Source organism: Benincasa hispida, chromosome 6 (genome assembly GCF_009727055.1).
Source record: "Benincasa hispida cultivar B227 chromosome 6, ASM972705v1, whole genome shotgun sequence".
Classification (NCBI taxonomy): Eukaryota; Viridiplantae; Streptophyta; class Magnoliopsida; order Cucurbitales; family Cucurbitaceae; genus Benincasa; species Benincasa hispida.
In genome coordinates, this window is record NC_052354.1 from 30,909,151 (window position 1) to 30,925,947 (window position 16,797).

Here is a 16,797-nt window from a genome sequence, read left to right on the forward strand (position 1 = left end):
ACGACAACCAAGGATCTTAGTTTATTGGCTTGTGGTAAATGCAAATAAAATATCTTATATTTCATAGACAACAGTGAAGAAAATATCTCATATTATTACATCACAAGGCGTTTGTTCATACAGGTGTTTATAAACTACATGATACTACGAGATTTAGGGCATCAACTGGGCATCAACCCCAATAATCTCCCACTTGTCCTAAAGCGAGTGGGTGTACAAGATAACAAGTACAAAACAATAAACTAGGGCACTAAGGCCTAGTACAAAAATCTCTCACTTGCCCTAATCCAGCCATGGGCAGTCTCGTAGACCCATACTCTGAAGGTGACCCTAAAAACTATAGTCATTAGAGCCTTCATAAACAGGTCAGCAACGTTATGCTCTGAAGCGATCTTCATGACTATCACGTTCCCTCGATGCACTATCTCGCGGATGAGATGATACTTCTGCTCTATATGTTGGTCATGCTTGTGACTCCTAGGCTCCCTGGAGTTCACCACAGCACCACTATTATCACAATAAAGGGTGATGGGCCTAGACATATCTGAAACAACTTCCAGATCAGTCAGGAACTTCCTGAGCCAAACAACCTCCTTAGTAGCTTCACAAGTCGCTACATACTTGGCTTCTATCATGGAGTCGTCAATGCACCCCTGCTTAGTGCTTTCTTATACTACAGCTCCTCCATTAAGAGTGAACACTAAGCCTGAAGTGGATTTCCGAGAACTCTTATCAGTTTGAAAGTCAGAGTCTGTGTATCCAATAAGGATCAAATCCTTAGATCTATACACGGGCATGCAGTCCCTCGTTCTCCGAAGATACTTGAAGATGTTCTTGACTGCAATCCAGTGACCCTATCCTGGATTAGACTGATATCTACTGACTATCCCCACAACGTAGCAGATGTTCGGTCTAGTACACAACATCGCATACACTAAACTACCAACGGCAGATGCATAGGGGACCCATCTCATCTCCTCAACCTCTTGAGGTGTTTTAGGACACATTTCCTTAGACAATGTAACTCCATGCCGAAAAGGCAATAGGCCCCTTTTGGAGTTCTACATCGAGAACTTAAGCAACATCGTGTAAATATACGATGCCTGAGACAGCGTTAGCACTTTGTTCTTTCGATCTCGAAAGATCTGAATACTAAGAACAAACTGAGCCTCTCCCAAATCTTTCATTTGGAATCGGGTCGCTAGCCAGTTCTTAACTAATTTCAGTAACCTACATCATTCCCAATGAGTAGAATATCGTCTACATACAACAATAGGAAAACTACTGAACTATTGATGATTTTCTTGTAGACACAAGGCTCATCAACGTTTCAGTCAAAGCCGTAAGATTTGATCGCAGTATCAAATCTAATGTTCCAGGATCGAGACACCTGTTTTAACCCATAAATAGACCGATTCAGTTTGTAAACCTTTTGCTCTTGACCTTGGGCTATGAATCCCTCGGACTGTACCATATAATTGGTCTCCTCAAGATTACCATTCAGAAAGGCAGTCTTGACATCCATTTGCCATATCTCATTGAGGCAATTGATAGGAGGATGTGGATCGACTTCAACATGGCAACAAGTGAGAAAGTCTCCTCATAGTCAACTCCCTCCACCTCGGTATAACCCTTTGCCACAAGTCGACCTTTGAAGATTTGCACCTTCCATCGGCACCCTGTTTTCTCTTATAGATTCATTTGCAATCTATAAGTTTTATCCCATCAGGTTGATCTACAAGATCCCATACTAATTTGAAGTATATAAACTCCATCTCAAGATCCATGGCTTTGACCCATTCATCCCGATCAACATCATCTATTGCCTTCTGATAAGACAACGGATCCTCAACCTCGCCATCGGCTACCGTAGCCAGAATTTCGATGAAACCTATATAGCGAATAGGTGGGTTTACAACCCTCCCACTACGTCGAGGTACCATCAATTCTTGAGGTGGTTCTGACCTACCAGATGAACTTCCATCAACAACTCTTGTTGACGAGCAGGCCCTTCAACAACTCTTATTGAAGCTTCAGTAGTTTCATTGAAAAGTTCACGCAACACGATCTTACTACGTAGACTGTGATCCTTCATATGATCCTCCTCCAGGAAGATAGTGTTCGTCAACAAAAACACTTTGTTTTCCTCAGGATCATAAAAATAACCCCCTCGTGTACCTTTGGGGTAGCCTACAAATAGGCACAACCTCGAACATGGTTTCAGTTTCTTTGGATTGGCCTCAAGCCCATGTGTTGGGCAACCTCATATGTGGAAGTGACACAAACTAGCTTTACGCCCGTTCTACAACTCCAAAGGTGTTATGGCAACACTCTTGGAAGGAACACAGTTGAGGATATAAGTTGCAGTCTCCACTGCAAAACCCCAAAACGAGTTCGGTAAGGAAGCGTAACACATCATTGACCGAACCATATCCAACAAGGTTCTGTTTCTTCTCTCTGATACACCATTTTGTTGCGGTACCAAGTGCTGAGAGTTGGGAAACAATTCCATGTTCTATCATATAGTTCTGGAACTCAGAATCCAAAAATTCTCCACCCCGATCTGATCAAAGTGTTTTAATCCATCTATCCAATGCATTTTCAACTTCAGCCTTGAACTCTCTGAACTTTTCAAAGGATTCAGACTTCCATTGCATCAAATAAACATACCCATACCGAGAGTAATCATCAGTGAAAGTGATGAAATACTCATAGCCTCCTCTGGCTCGCATATTCATTAGACCACAAAGATCTAAATGCACTAGCTCTAGAGGTTCTGTGGCTCGATAACCTTTTCTAATAAAAGGTCTTTTAGTCATCTTGCCTTCAAGGCATGACTAGCACACAGGTAAAGAATTTTTCTCTAACTCGCTTAGAAATCCATTCTCCACCAACCTCTCAATTCTATTAAGATTGATGTGCTCTAATCGAAGATGCCAAAGTTGGGCATTTTCCTTGAGGGAAACCTTAAGTCGTTTATTTTGAGTTGCAACAGTTTTAAACATCTCTATATTATGGAGGGAATTTGTTGTTAACGGCCTTAGCACATACAAATTATTTTTCAGTTTCGCTGAATAAATCTCAATACCATCTTTCATAATAAACACTTTATTCACTGAAAAGTGTAGAGTATATTTACATTCAATCGGACACTTTACAGAAATTAAGTTCCACTTTAACTCAGGAAAAACATACACATCATTCAAAATGATAAATTTCTTTTGTAAAGTCAACTGGAGTCCTCCCACTGCCCCAGCTGAGACGACGTGCCCGGTGCCTACTCGTATCATCATCTCATCAGCCTCAAGCTGCCGCCAGGATCTAATTCCTTGAAAAGAAGAACAAACATGATTATTGGCCCCAGAGTCAATAATACAGGCAAAATTATCATTCTCCACTAAACAAGTTTTCAAAACTAGTAAATCATATTTACCTTGTTTTGCCTTGGTCTTAGCCTTCTTCTTCTCTTTCAGCCAACAAGGACAGTTCCGCTTCCAACGCCCATCCTGATTGCAATGGAAACACTTTCTTTTGTCAAATGGCGTTGGTCGCCTTTCCCCCTGAGCGACAGGTTGTGGGTTAATAGGTGCCTTCCCCTTCCTCTTACCACCATTCTTCTTCTTCCACTTGGAAGTGTTAAAAGTAAAAGGTGCAGACTTTGTTCCTGAGGTCGAACCCCGATGGAACTTCTTTGAAGATGAAGCAATATTTACCTCACCTCTCTTCTTCTCCTTACTTTTTAACAAAGATTGGAATGGCTGCAACTCGTTGAGGAGAGTTGTAAGAGTATAGTCTACTTTGTTCAGCACAGCATTGCTAACAAAGTGCAGGAAGCTATCTGGCAACAAGTGAATAATTATGCTAACCTGACTGCCCTCATCAATGCTTGACACATTCATCTCTGCCACATTGAAGTGGACCATCATATTCAGAACGTGTTCTTGAACAGATGTACCCTCTTCCATTTTAGAGTTGAAGATGCATTTTAGAGCTTCATGCTTGAGCTGTCCAGACGGTTGTCTGAACATTCCTCGCAAGGACTCCATGATCTCACGCGTTCAGACCATAGGCTCATGTTTCTTGGCTAAAACATCGTTTAGACTGGCCAAGATGTAAGCTCGGGCCTTCTCATTCGTCCGTGTCCTTCTCTCATAATCCTCCCGAACCTTTTGAGTGGCATTGTTAGTTGAAATAGGAGGACACTCCTCCGTAAAGACGAACATTAGGTCATCGATGATCAAAATTGTATTTATCGTGTTTTTCCAACTAGCGTAATTCTCACCAATCAATTTGTCGTCACTTAAAAGAGCTAATGTGGTTGTAGCCATTTTAATGTTGCTGAAAAACATGAACAAACTTAATAAGTCTATGCATTACCACTTTTAACACCAATTTCAGTTTTAGCAAAATAGTTTCTATGTACCCTAATTGAAAAGACATCTATTTCGTAATGATGCCCCAACAAGGTAGGACAAAAATCACCGGTGGGGTGATCAGGTGCCCCTTCACTAGAATGAGACATTCTTAAACAACTCTTGTAACTGACTCTAACAGTTATCATTTTTCAGTCCATAACTGTTAACCTTTAACAATTCTGCGTAAGTGTAACCCCTCATTTTCGATCCTAGAGTCCCACGCTAATACCAATTGAAGGATCCTCTTATCAAAGAGAACCCATGAGCAGAAGCACGATCGATCCAAATCCATTGTGACAGAATTAAAGGCACTCACAAACATATAGACTAGTTATGCATTTTCTGACAAATTACATCATGCTTTGCAAATTAAATACAAAAAGGAACGAGAGACATGCCTTTGAAGAACTATTCTTCTACTGAACTCTCGCTCTCATGAAGACTAAAACAATAACCTCTCTCTCTCGCTGAGAACGCCTACCCGATCTCGCTCTCGCTATTGCTTAAAACACAAACAAACACCCTCTTAGACACCACCACTCGGCAACCTTGCTATTCTCAGAGTGAGAATCCAGGAGGTGTGGGCTCTGTTAAATTCGGTAGAGGGTTGAAGGAAGGCAACAATAAAAACCAAACGACCAAGCAAGTGGGAGAGTGAATTGTTTATCATATAGACTTTGTGTGCTTGAGGGTTTAGTAAAACTCAGTAGGTACACGATCACTTAGAAGAACAGGCTTTATTGTTTACACGATCGTTTAGAAAAACTCGCTAGGCATGCGATCATTTAGTCAAAGACGCTAGTACACGATCGTTTAGGCTCTCGTTTAGAAGGCTATCTTATAGTCTCTAGTTAGCTAAACGATTAGTTGTGCACTTAATAAAGCGATTCCTTAAAAAATGAAAAAAAAAAATTCATTTTATCCTTCAGTTATTCAAAACTGAAAATAACTCCCACATGTACGGTTAAAGGAAAGCCACCCGCCATTATCATATAATTGTTTGAATTATAAATAAATATAATAACTAACTTATCATATTATATTTATAACTTATAGTTTAATATCACATCATATGTAACATTTAAACCATAGTACTTTTCTCCTTTATTCATTATAAATCATATTTATATCAAATTCCTCCAATCAATGTATCTCATACATTATGTCAACTATATCACATATAATTGAATCAGTTTAATTATATCATATATAATCAAACTCCCTCTTTTCAATTTGAAAACTTTAAACTGACCAAAAACTTATTCTCAACTTGAATCCATTGAGCACCAATGAGACCTTATAGACCTGTAGCTTGAAGCTCCAACGGTACGTGAATAGCTTACTAAACTCTTTAACCACGAGATCCACTATCTGTTAACTGTCGGGCACTCCACTAAAGACCGACAGCTACACTCTTCTCACTACAGATATATTTCTGTGTCCATCAGATAAAACCAATCAACAATACGATAACCTTTCACAGATCACTCGTAAGTACAGCTGGGCCAATTTGTCATTTTGCCCTTGTCTACATCTAACTCCTTAAGTACCACTGATTCCTCTAGTGAATAATACATCATTGTCTTACTATGAGTGGACACCTCTCGGGCAATGAGAAGGTGTGTGGCACCACATCATTCAAGCCCCGGAATCAGTTCTTAATGGAGCAATCTATCTACTTATCCCTGTTCAGGGAAGGGGTGAATTCCATCTTGTATAGCTGAGTTCCCAACTCCTCAATCAGATGAATCCCCAAAGTGGTAGGTTTGAGTCGGCAATCTGGCCACTCACACCCATGCAAATCAAAGGACTGCCCTTATAGGAAGGAGTTCCCAACTCACTCAAGATTAAGGTCATGTTACCTATGGTCATCCTAATGAAATGAATGTATTTGTCATGAATGGTGTTATATAACGAGACTAAACACTTCGTGGTCCAATCTTATAGAAACTCCTTTGTATAGGACACTCCCGCTCGCATATCTTCACATGAATGATCAGGATCAAACCATCTGTAGCACATTATAATACTTGTAACTAACTACAAAGTAGATTGTATCTGTAGTGTCACTAGGATAAGGTTTCCCTCCTATATCCATATACTATAGACCATTTAGGTTATTACTTAAGACATGATCCACTTGTATGTCTCCACATACATGCTTAAGTTACAACGACAACCAGGGATCTTAGTTTACTGATTTGTGGTAAATGCAAATAAAATATTTCATATTTCATAGACAACAATGAAGAAAATATCTCATATTATTACATCACAAGCGTTTGTTCATATAGGTATTTACAAACTATAGGACCCTACGAGATTTAGGGCATCAACCCCAATATTCCTCTATTTCTATTGCCATATCTAAGTAAATTCATCCAGGCATGAAGTTAAAAACATAGTAAAAAAAATCATAGTGGTTATAAATCAACCCTATTAGTGGGGAAAATCCTTAGAGTTTAAAAAGAAAGAACCAGATGAGGGAAGAGGAAAGGAGACATAAAGGAAAGAAATTTTATATGGTACATCCAAATGAAATTATTATATTTTACAACTTTGACTGGCAGAGGCTGCTAGACAGCCCTGCCTAGAGCAATTAGGATTCTTTGTTGAAGTGTTTGAGGTCTAGGTAACCCAAGAGCATTCCTTCCTTTTTTTAATTTTTTCCATACTAGAAATCCTGAGTTAGTATATGTATCTAAGACTAAATGTCATGTTGAGGTGTACAACAGAATCAAATACAGTTGCAAGTTCTACGATTACCTTTTGATGATTAGTTTTAGTAGTAAGGGTGGTCTTTGTCTTTTTTTTTTTTTTTTTTTTTAAGGATTCGGCCGATATTTGTTTCAAATAATTTTCTAATCATCATATTGACTCCCAAGTTAATTTTTGAAAATTGGCTGCCATTTTACAGGTGTTTATGGCTATCTTGAATCCAATTAGAAGTACATAATGTGGAATTTATTGAGAAGTCTTCACTTGGAGGCTTGCTCTAATTGATTGATTAATGGAGACTTGAATGAAGTCCTATGAGATTTTGAAAAGATGGGAGGGGCAACTAGGGCAAGAAGACTGTTAATTGACTTTAGGGAGACTCTGGATGACAGTCAACTGGTGGACATGGTTCTCTTGTTGGAAAATATCCTAAAACTCGCAGTTTGTCATCTTTTAAATTCTACAATAAAGATGTTATTGAGATTTCTTTCAATAAAGATGTTATTGAATTTGTAAATTGCATTTATAAATTCCTAAATCCAATAACCTAATCTTTGGTTATAACATGAATACTTAAACTTTATGTAGAGACATAAAAATGGATCAAGTTTTAGTATATAGCCAAAACGGTCTATAAGTATATGGATAGGGTTAAGTATCTTATCCTGGGGATACTATGGATGCAACCCACTTTGTATATTAATACAAACAATGTGATCCCAAAGTTGTTCATGTGGAGACATGCGAGTGGGGGCATCCTATGCAAAAGAAGTTTTGCATAAGACAGGACCACAAAATAGTCACTTTTCTTTATAACGATCATTTATTGTTAAAACTGACTATTTCAATTTGATGACCTAAGATAACTTGATCTCAATCCTGAGCTAATTATGAACTCATGTTCATTCGGGATTATCCTTTAATCTCCATGGGTGAGAGTGGCTCAACATCGTCGCTCAATAAGCCTCCCATTTTAGGCGTAAGACCGGATAGATAGCTGGAGACATAGTCCTACAAGATGGAATTCACTCTTACCCATTTTAGGGTTAGCAGATATGTCATTCCCTTAAGTACTGATTTCTGGTCTTGAACAAAGGGGTCCCACCCTCTCTATGGCTGAGAGGGACTCGGTTTATTGGTAGGACCATAAACCAATTGTTCATTATTAGATCAATGGAGACTTAAGGAGCAAGATGTACTATAGGGGTAAAATGATAATTTTGACCTAGTTGTAAATACAAACGACCTGTGAATGATCGACTTACTAATTATGGTTAAATAAATGGACATAAATATATCTATAATGAGGAGAGTGCAACTACTGAGCTATAGTGGTATGTCTCAGTAGTTAACGAATATTGATTAATTAGGTTTAAAAAGTTTAGCCAATTAACCACAAATCGTTAAAGCTCATGACCTGTAGATTTATTAGGTTCCTCTACTAGCTCATAAAAGGATTAAACTTTAGAATAGTATGTTGAGAGAATTTGAAATGTTCAAATTTTGGTTTAGAGTTTGGATAATTATATTCGATATAATTAACATTTGATTAACGAATTAAACAGAATTGGAGAGTTAGAAATATATAAATTTTATTTAAATTTGATTAACGAATTACAATAAAGGTTTTTTAAAAATTTATTTTTAAAAATACCTTTGATAAACACTCCTTAAAATAAAAATACAAATATATTTGGCAACTCTCTCTTAAAAGTATTTTTATATACAAATTTGTTCGGTTTACTATATACTATAAAAGAGTTTTTATTAATGTTTTTCAAGATCAGTCGGTGGAGACCGAAGGTTGGTTGGTGGTGGCCATGAGAAATTGGTGGTCAGAAGTTTTCCAGTGGAGTCGTCGAAAGTGGCAGTCGGAGGTTGGCCGGCGGCATTCGCGGAAGTGGAAGTTGGAGTAGGTCGGAGGCGATCACCACAAGTGGTATTTAGAAGTTGGCCAACAAACTTCCTAAATTAAATTAGAAAAAAATAGGTAAGGAAAAAAAGTAACTCATGAGTTAGAATAGTGTTTACTGTTCAAATTCATGAAAAAAAAATGTACGAAGCTAAGACTTCCTAAATTCTTGCTCCAAACAAAGGTTGGACTTAGTTGGGCTCAGGAGTCTAATTCATCCCAAACCCAATCCTTATAACAATCACCCTGAGGGTTGACTCGACCTAAGGATGAAGGTGACGAAGGCCTGTCGCATGATGCATCCACATGGACAGATTAAGCACCATAGTACGCTCTTCTTCTGGATGCATTTGCCCATGAAGCACTACCGCAATCTAGAGGTGGACAGCAAAACCGCTTAAACTGAACCGAATTGCAAAACTGAACCGAACCGAATCGATTTATAAGCAAAACCAAAAAAATCAGNGAGGCGATCACCACAAGTGGTATTTAGAAGTTGGCCAACAAACTTCCTAAATTAAATTAGAAAAAAATAGGTAAGGAAAAAAAGTAACTCATGAGCTAGAGGTGGACAGCAAAACCGCTTAAACTGAACCGAATTGCAAAACTGAACCGAACCGAATCGATTTATAAGCAAAACCAAAAAAATCAGTCCGATGCGGTTCGTTGGGCTGTTAAAACCGAATTTAAACGATTTAGTTCGGTTCCAAGCTTGAAAACCGATTTCTAAACTGAACCAAACCGTTATATATATATATATGTATGTATGTATGTATGTATGTATGTATGTATGTATAACATTAATATTTTAAGATAAAATATTCCATTATTCATTTATTCCTTCAAACTAAAACTAAAAGACCGGATCGCCATTCCAAATCGTGTTCTATTCAACTGCTCACTGCTTTCGATTTCTTCCTTCTAGGGTTTGTTTGTTGTCGTTGCTGCCGCACGACTTCTTCTTCTTTATCGCCGCTTTCGCCATACACAGCCAGCTCGACGAGGCAAGCTTGTAACCGTTCTTCGTTTGTGCTCGTTCAAGACTGGCAGTGAACCAGAGGAAAGGAAAATTACGTGCTCGTTTGCTTTCGCCATTCATAGCCATCCCAGCCGATCTTTATCACTTCCGTTCGTGCTCGTTCGAGATTGTCGCCTGCAGCCGTTCTTTATCACTTCCGTCTTCGCCTTCAGTCCTCATCCGATTCAGATTTTAGGTAAATAAAAAAAATTGTTAAGTAACTATTGAAATGGTGTAACTCTTTATCTGTTGAGGGTATAAAAAAGTGAGGACGTTAGATCTGATCGAGCATTCAAGCCTACTGAACATAGGGCAGGCCTACTGAAATTGTGTAAATCTTTATCTTAGATCGAGGATTTAATAGGTTTTAGCACAAAAAGACATAAACTTTAATAGCTAATTAAAAATCAATTGGAAAGAGGAGAGATTTGATGTTGTTGATTGATAACTTGTAGAAATACAAGTTATTTATGCTGCCTTATCTAGATATTGCGGCCAAAAGAGAAGGAATATGCGTCGATTGCATGAAAATTAGCTAAGAAATACAATAATTATGAATTATCATAATTACACTCACTAACATCATCAAGATGGTAGAAGAGGATATTTTCATTCTGTTTTCCAGGAAACCAAGTCACCGCTTGCGATCAAGGCTCAACGAGAAACTGAATAACGCATTTATGTCACATTACGCCCATCAAACCACAATGAAGAGACAATCAACGCAATAACAGCGCAATACGACAGTCGATCCCGAGCTGAGTTTCAACTGCATGTGGTAATAAAATCAACTCTGCATGCGAACATCCGATCGAAAGATGCAGCTGAGCAACGCAAACGCGAAGGATTGCAACACGTGTACAACTAACCGTTGTGCATATTTGACGGTCTGATTGCATAACAGAAGGAATATTTATTCCTCCATCTTCGGAATTTCCATAATAATAAGTGGGGTCCACAAGCCAAGAGTCAAAGTTTTTTACCTATAAATACCCCCATAGAATTCAAAGAAAAGATATACTTGATACTAGGGCGAATTGATGCTAGATTATTGGGAGAAAGGCTGAGCTGAGTACTGATCGGAAGAAATCCGGGAAGAAAAGAGACAAGGCCGAGAGGTGAGTCTCAGTGCTATTCTGCCAGATCCCTGTCGTGAAGCTCTGTGCTTAGGTTCCTACTACCGGTTGAGCAAGCCTGAGAGGGAAGCTCATCTTTTCGCACGATCCATCCACATCGGCAACCAAATCTCCATCCAGATCGGCGCCAAGACATTGGCGTTTATTTGTATTTTTTTCTAACTCTATTCATCAACTGTACTCACCTTCTTAATCTTTTCATTCACGAATCATGTATCATACGCTAAATAGTATTATTTAATGTCTTGATCAATTTCATTTCCACTTCTCTGTCTACTTCCATTCCTCCATTAATCGTTTCCTCCATGAAGTTTTCTTTATCCCTTGGCAATTAATATGGATTAAACGAGTAACTTAATATGTGCTAAAGAGATAAATGTGTTTGGCTAAAGCATACTAGACGGCATCTTCACCTGTGAGAGCAGAAGTGAAGATGCCATTCTGATTTATCGAGAGAAGGTTAGAAGAATGTGTTAACTAATGCAAGAAGTACTTCCAGTAATGGAAGAAACCTTGCGTTCATTACGTTCATCCCTGTTTCACCACAGAGATGTGGAAACGCGGCCGATCACCGAGAGGTGTACGCTAAGGGAAAGTGGAACCTGTCTCTTATACACATCTAGATGTGTATAAGAGACAGGTTCGTCCCTGTTTCACCACAGAGATGTGGAAACGCGGCCGATCACCGAGAGGTGTACGCTAAGGGAAAGTGGAACCGCACTTATAGCTTTAACGCGATTAAGGAACTTACGCTGTTTATATTAACTATTTTTTCTATTTCTGCTTCGCACATAAGACTTGCCACCGCATTACACGATCTTTGTATAATCTTCACAGCCAGCCTTGACCTCGATATCTTGTATCATGAAACTTATATCTTGTATCATCTTAGCTTAGGTTTACTTTATTGCAATTTATTTTATTACCGCATCTTTACCGCTTTACCTTACTTTATCACATGTTTAATTACTTGTACACAAATCTCTTTTATAAATTGAAAAAAAAAATCCTAGTCGCATGTATCACAAATATAACCCAATAACCTCAAACAGTCCCTGTGTTCGGTGTTCGACCTCGGATCACACCGAGAAACTTGCGGTGGAATTATACTTGGTTCCAATGTAAGGAAACTTGTGACAACGCACAACGTACTACAAGAACAGTCATCATTAATGCATATCTAGAAGTAGTATCGCATGGATTTAGATCTTGCATGCATCATTGTATATCATTTTAATCATCGTGTTACAAGTTACATTGATGTTGTTGTTGTTGGTTGTTGTTGTTGTGTTTGAATTTTTAGTTTAAGTAAATGATTTTCTTTTATGGTAATAAGTTTTCTCTCTATTTTTCCCTTTATAGGTACCATCGGTTCATCACAATGAGCTTGAGTAAGAGCAATGATTCCAATGATGTTGTTGTGATGCCATCACTACTACCACCACCACGAAAAGACGAAAGTGAGGAAACAGTTTCAAAGCATGCAAATGGACAAAAGAGGAAAAATTCATCTATGGTATGGGATCACTTTACTAAATGTTCTAAATATAGTGATGATGATTCGTATGCTAAATGTAACTATTGTGGTATGGTGTATGCATGTCATCCTAGAAGAAATAGAAATTCAACTATGAGAATGCATATTTAAACTGTAAAAAAAAAAATCCTTATCAAATTAAGAAGTCTAAGTTAGATGTAACACAAAGTAAGTTGGTTTTTAAGAACAATGAGGGTATTGGAGATAATTCACAATCACATTCATCCCTTAGTCATAAGATGTTTACTATTGAGTGCTCGGAGACTACTTGCTGAGATGATTATTATAGATGAGTTTCCATTTAAATTCGTGGAGTACCAAGGGTTTAAGAGGTTTGTGAATGGGACTTTGACATTAGTAGAACCTAATTTTGTTCTTCCTTCTCGAAAAACAATTTCTAAGGATATTTTGGGAATTTATGATAGCACGAAAGAGATGTTGAAGGACATTTTTGTGAAAGAAGGATATAGAGTGTCACTCACAACCGATACATGGTCATCAATCCAAAATATGAACTATTTGGTTTTGACTGCACACTTTATTGATAAAGATTGGAAATTACATAAGAGAATTCTTAATTTCACCCAAATTGATAATCATAGAGGGGAGACGATAGGAAAAGAGGTTGAGAAATGTCTAAAACAGTGGGGTATTAAAAAGGTTATGACATTGACAGTTGATAATGCTTCGTCAAATGATACTGCCATTGCTTATTTGAAGAAGCGTTTTAAGCATGGGTTGGTGTTAGATGGTGAGTTCTTGCATGTTCGATGTTGTGCACATATATTGAACTTAATTGTATGCGATGGCTTACAAGATATTAATGATTCATTGGTTCGAATTCGAGATGCTGTGAGGTTTGTTAGATCTTCTCCTGCTAGACTTACCACATTTAAGAAGTGTATCAAAAAGGAGAACATAGATAGTAAAAGTATGTTGTGTCTTGATGTTCCAACTAGTTGGAATTCTACTTATTTAATGCTTGAGGCTGCTGTAAAATTTGAAAAGGCATTTGAGAGGTTAGAAGACTACGAGACAGTCTACATGAATAAGGAGGAAAAACCAACCACCAGGGATTGGGAAATTGCGAGAATATTTACCAATTTCTTGTTAGTGTTCTATGAAGTAAAGGTCTTTGTATGTTACTTCCAATACAGTCTTCCATGTGAATAGTTTTGTTTAGAATTGTATAAAAAAATATTCAAGTGCAACTGGTCCTAATGATGTGCTTTTGCAAGAAATGGCAACGAAAATGCAAGAAAAGTTTGATAAGTATTGGGGAAAAAAAGATATAACAAATTTATTCTTATATGTTGCCTTTGTTTTGGACCCTCGTTATAAGATGAAATTTCTTTTGCATTGCCTAAATCAATTATTTGATGTTGATGTGGCAAAAGCCGTTGGAAGTAAGGTAGAGGATGTTTTGAGAGCATTGTTCAATGAATACAATTTTTCACTATCAGTTGCTAATAAGGGTCAATCTTCATGTACCATTAAAAGTTCTCCATTTAGAACTACAAGTGCAAGTACTTCAGAGATTTTCCGTTTTGATTTTGAAGATTTGGATGAAGATGATTTGCCAAAAGTGTGGATTCAGAAGTTGATATTTACTTACTGGAGCCTCGTGTTAAACATGAGGATAACTTTGATATCTTAGATTGGTGGAAGGAGATTCTTCTAGATATAAGATTCTTAGCAAAATTGCACGAGATCTTTTAGCAGTTCCGGTATCCATAGTTGCTTTCTGAGTCCGCATTCAGCACTAGTGGGAGAGTAATTGATCCTTTTCGTACCTCATTATCTCCAACCACTGTTGAGACACTTGTATGTGCACAAAACTGGTTACTTTTTTGAATAAATTAGCATTGGTTTACGACAATACTTGGAGGAAATTGAAGATGAAGAGGAAGGTTCGTATATTCTAAACATATATATATATAATATATAATATATATATTATATATATATATATATATATATATATATCTTTCAACATATTTATTCATATATTTATTTAGTAACTACTAACAAGTTTATGATTTGTTTCTTAGTCATAACGGGATTGAACGGAGTGGCAAATGGATAAAAACAAGAGAGGAGAATCATAAATTGACAAGCGAACAAATTTGTTTGTATTGATTGGACTTTTGGAATTCAAAAACTAGTGTTTAGCTTTTGCTTTTATGTGACTTAAACTTTAAAGGTAGTTTGTTTGAAATTTGTGTATTGTGTACTTTAGAGAACTTTTTAGTTTTTAACTTTTTATTGTAGTCGTTTGGATTGATATGTTTTTATGAGTTATTGTGGATTGATATTAAGAAATTTGTGTATTGTGTATTTGGAGAACTTTTTTATTTTAACTTTTTATTGTAGTCATTTGGATTGATATGTTTTTATGAGTTATTGTGGATTGATATTTAAGAAATTTGTGTATTGTGTACTTTGGAGAACTTTTTAGTTTTTAACTTTTTATTGTAGTCATTTGGATTGATATGTTTTTATGAGTTATTGTGGATTGATATTTAAGAAATTTGTGTATTGTGTACTTTGGACATGTTCTTATTGTGGATTACTGGATTGATATTTAAATTATGTTTAGAGTATAAAAAAAAAAGAAATATACAAATTTCAAAAAAATGAACAAGGAAAATAAAAGGCAATTTAAATTATGTGAAAAATTTGTAAAAATAAAAAAAAAAAAAAGAATATACAAATTTTCAAAAAAATGAAGAATGGAAATAAAAGGCAAGAGAGAGTGGAAGAAGAAGAAGGAAAATAAAAGGAAGAAGAAACAAAAAAAAAAGTTTAAAAATAGGTAAAAAAAAAAAAAAGAAACCAATTCATGAAACCGAACCGAACCGAATCGAACCGCGGTTCGGTTCCATGCATAAATAATATCAGTTCGGATCGGTTTGGCCTCCAAACCGTACCGATTCCACCCCTACCGCAATCACATTTTTCTTTTTAACTCACTATTCATTTTTTGTTCTTATTTTTTATTATCTTCCAATCAGTTGCGTGTCACGATATTATTTGACCATGCAAGAGGATACAATACAACAATGTTATAACTTCCTCCTTTGACGATTTGAACGATTGAAAATGCTCAAGAACCATTTTTTCAAATATTAAACTATAAAAACTTCCTTTCTTAGTCCACGCTAACAATCATTTATCTCCTTATGTATAAGTAATTATTGTTATTAAAATGGTCTATTTTAATACCAAAAAAGAAAATTATATCAATTCTTTCTACAATATAATATAAATAAATGTCAGTTCACTCTTTGGAGTCTTTAGGACATTATAACTCGATTCAATGTTTCACCCACCAACTTCATAACTCCACCAATTTCAATGATGTAATGAAGTATGCACATTTATTTAGGAACTCCATCTTTTCTTATTTCTCTCCCTCCAATATTTTCAACAACTCCACCCACCGGCTACTACCCTTGACCAACTCTGACAACAATCATCACCAACAACATGCTATGATGGTCACCTTCAGTGGCCGTCTCCAATGCCCAACTCCGATGACCACCTCCAACACCCAACTCCGACAACAACCACAGTGGAGACTAATGTCACTTCACTTCGACAACATCCTTTGACAATCATCTCCGACAGTCAAACTCCGACAATTACCTCCGATAAATACCACCTTTGGCAACTACCTCCGACAAACCACCTTTGACAATCATCTCCAACGACCACTTTTGACGTCCAATTCCACATAACTACCACCTCCAATGGCCAACTTCGATTATCACCTCTAGTCACCAATTCTAACCACTCCATCTATCATTTCCAATGACCAACTCTAACAACCAACTCTGTCAATCATATACTAAAAAAAACTTGGTCAATGAAAGTGTTTTTACATACAAAATAGAAATTATTAGTTCATAGTATTTTGTAGTTGTCTTATATAATAGTTTATACTATGATGACTTTACTTTTGATTTCACCCAAAATGTCTCATAAGATTGATGATAATTATCTTTCCTTATGTACTCATGATCATTCACTTTACCTGCCGTGGGATTTTGATCACATTC

The 16,797-nt window shown here is 36.9% G+C and overlaps 1 protein-coding gene across 1 annotated transcript; it reads left to right on the forward strand.

The window, feature by feature from the left end:
• The first annotated feature begins 12,925 nt into the window (after positions 1 to 12,925).
• LOC120079201 (zinc finger BED domain-containing protein RICESLEEPER 2-like) lies at positions 12,926 to 13,909 on the forward strand. The gene has a single exon (XM_039033366.1). It carries the CDS (start codon positions 12,926 to 12,928, stop codon positions 13,907 to 13,909), a length of 984 nt encoding a protein of 327 aa, XP_038889294.1.
• The last annotated feature ends 2,888 nt before the right edge of the window (positions 13,910 to 16,797 follow it).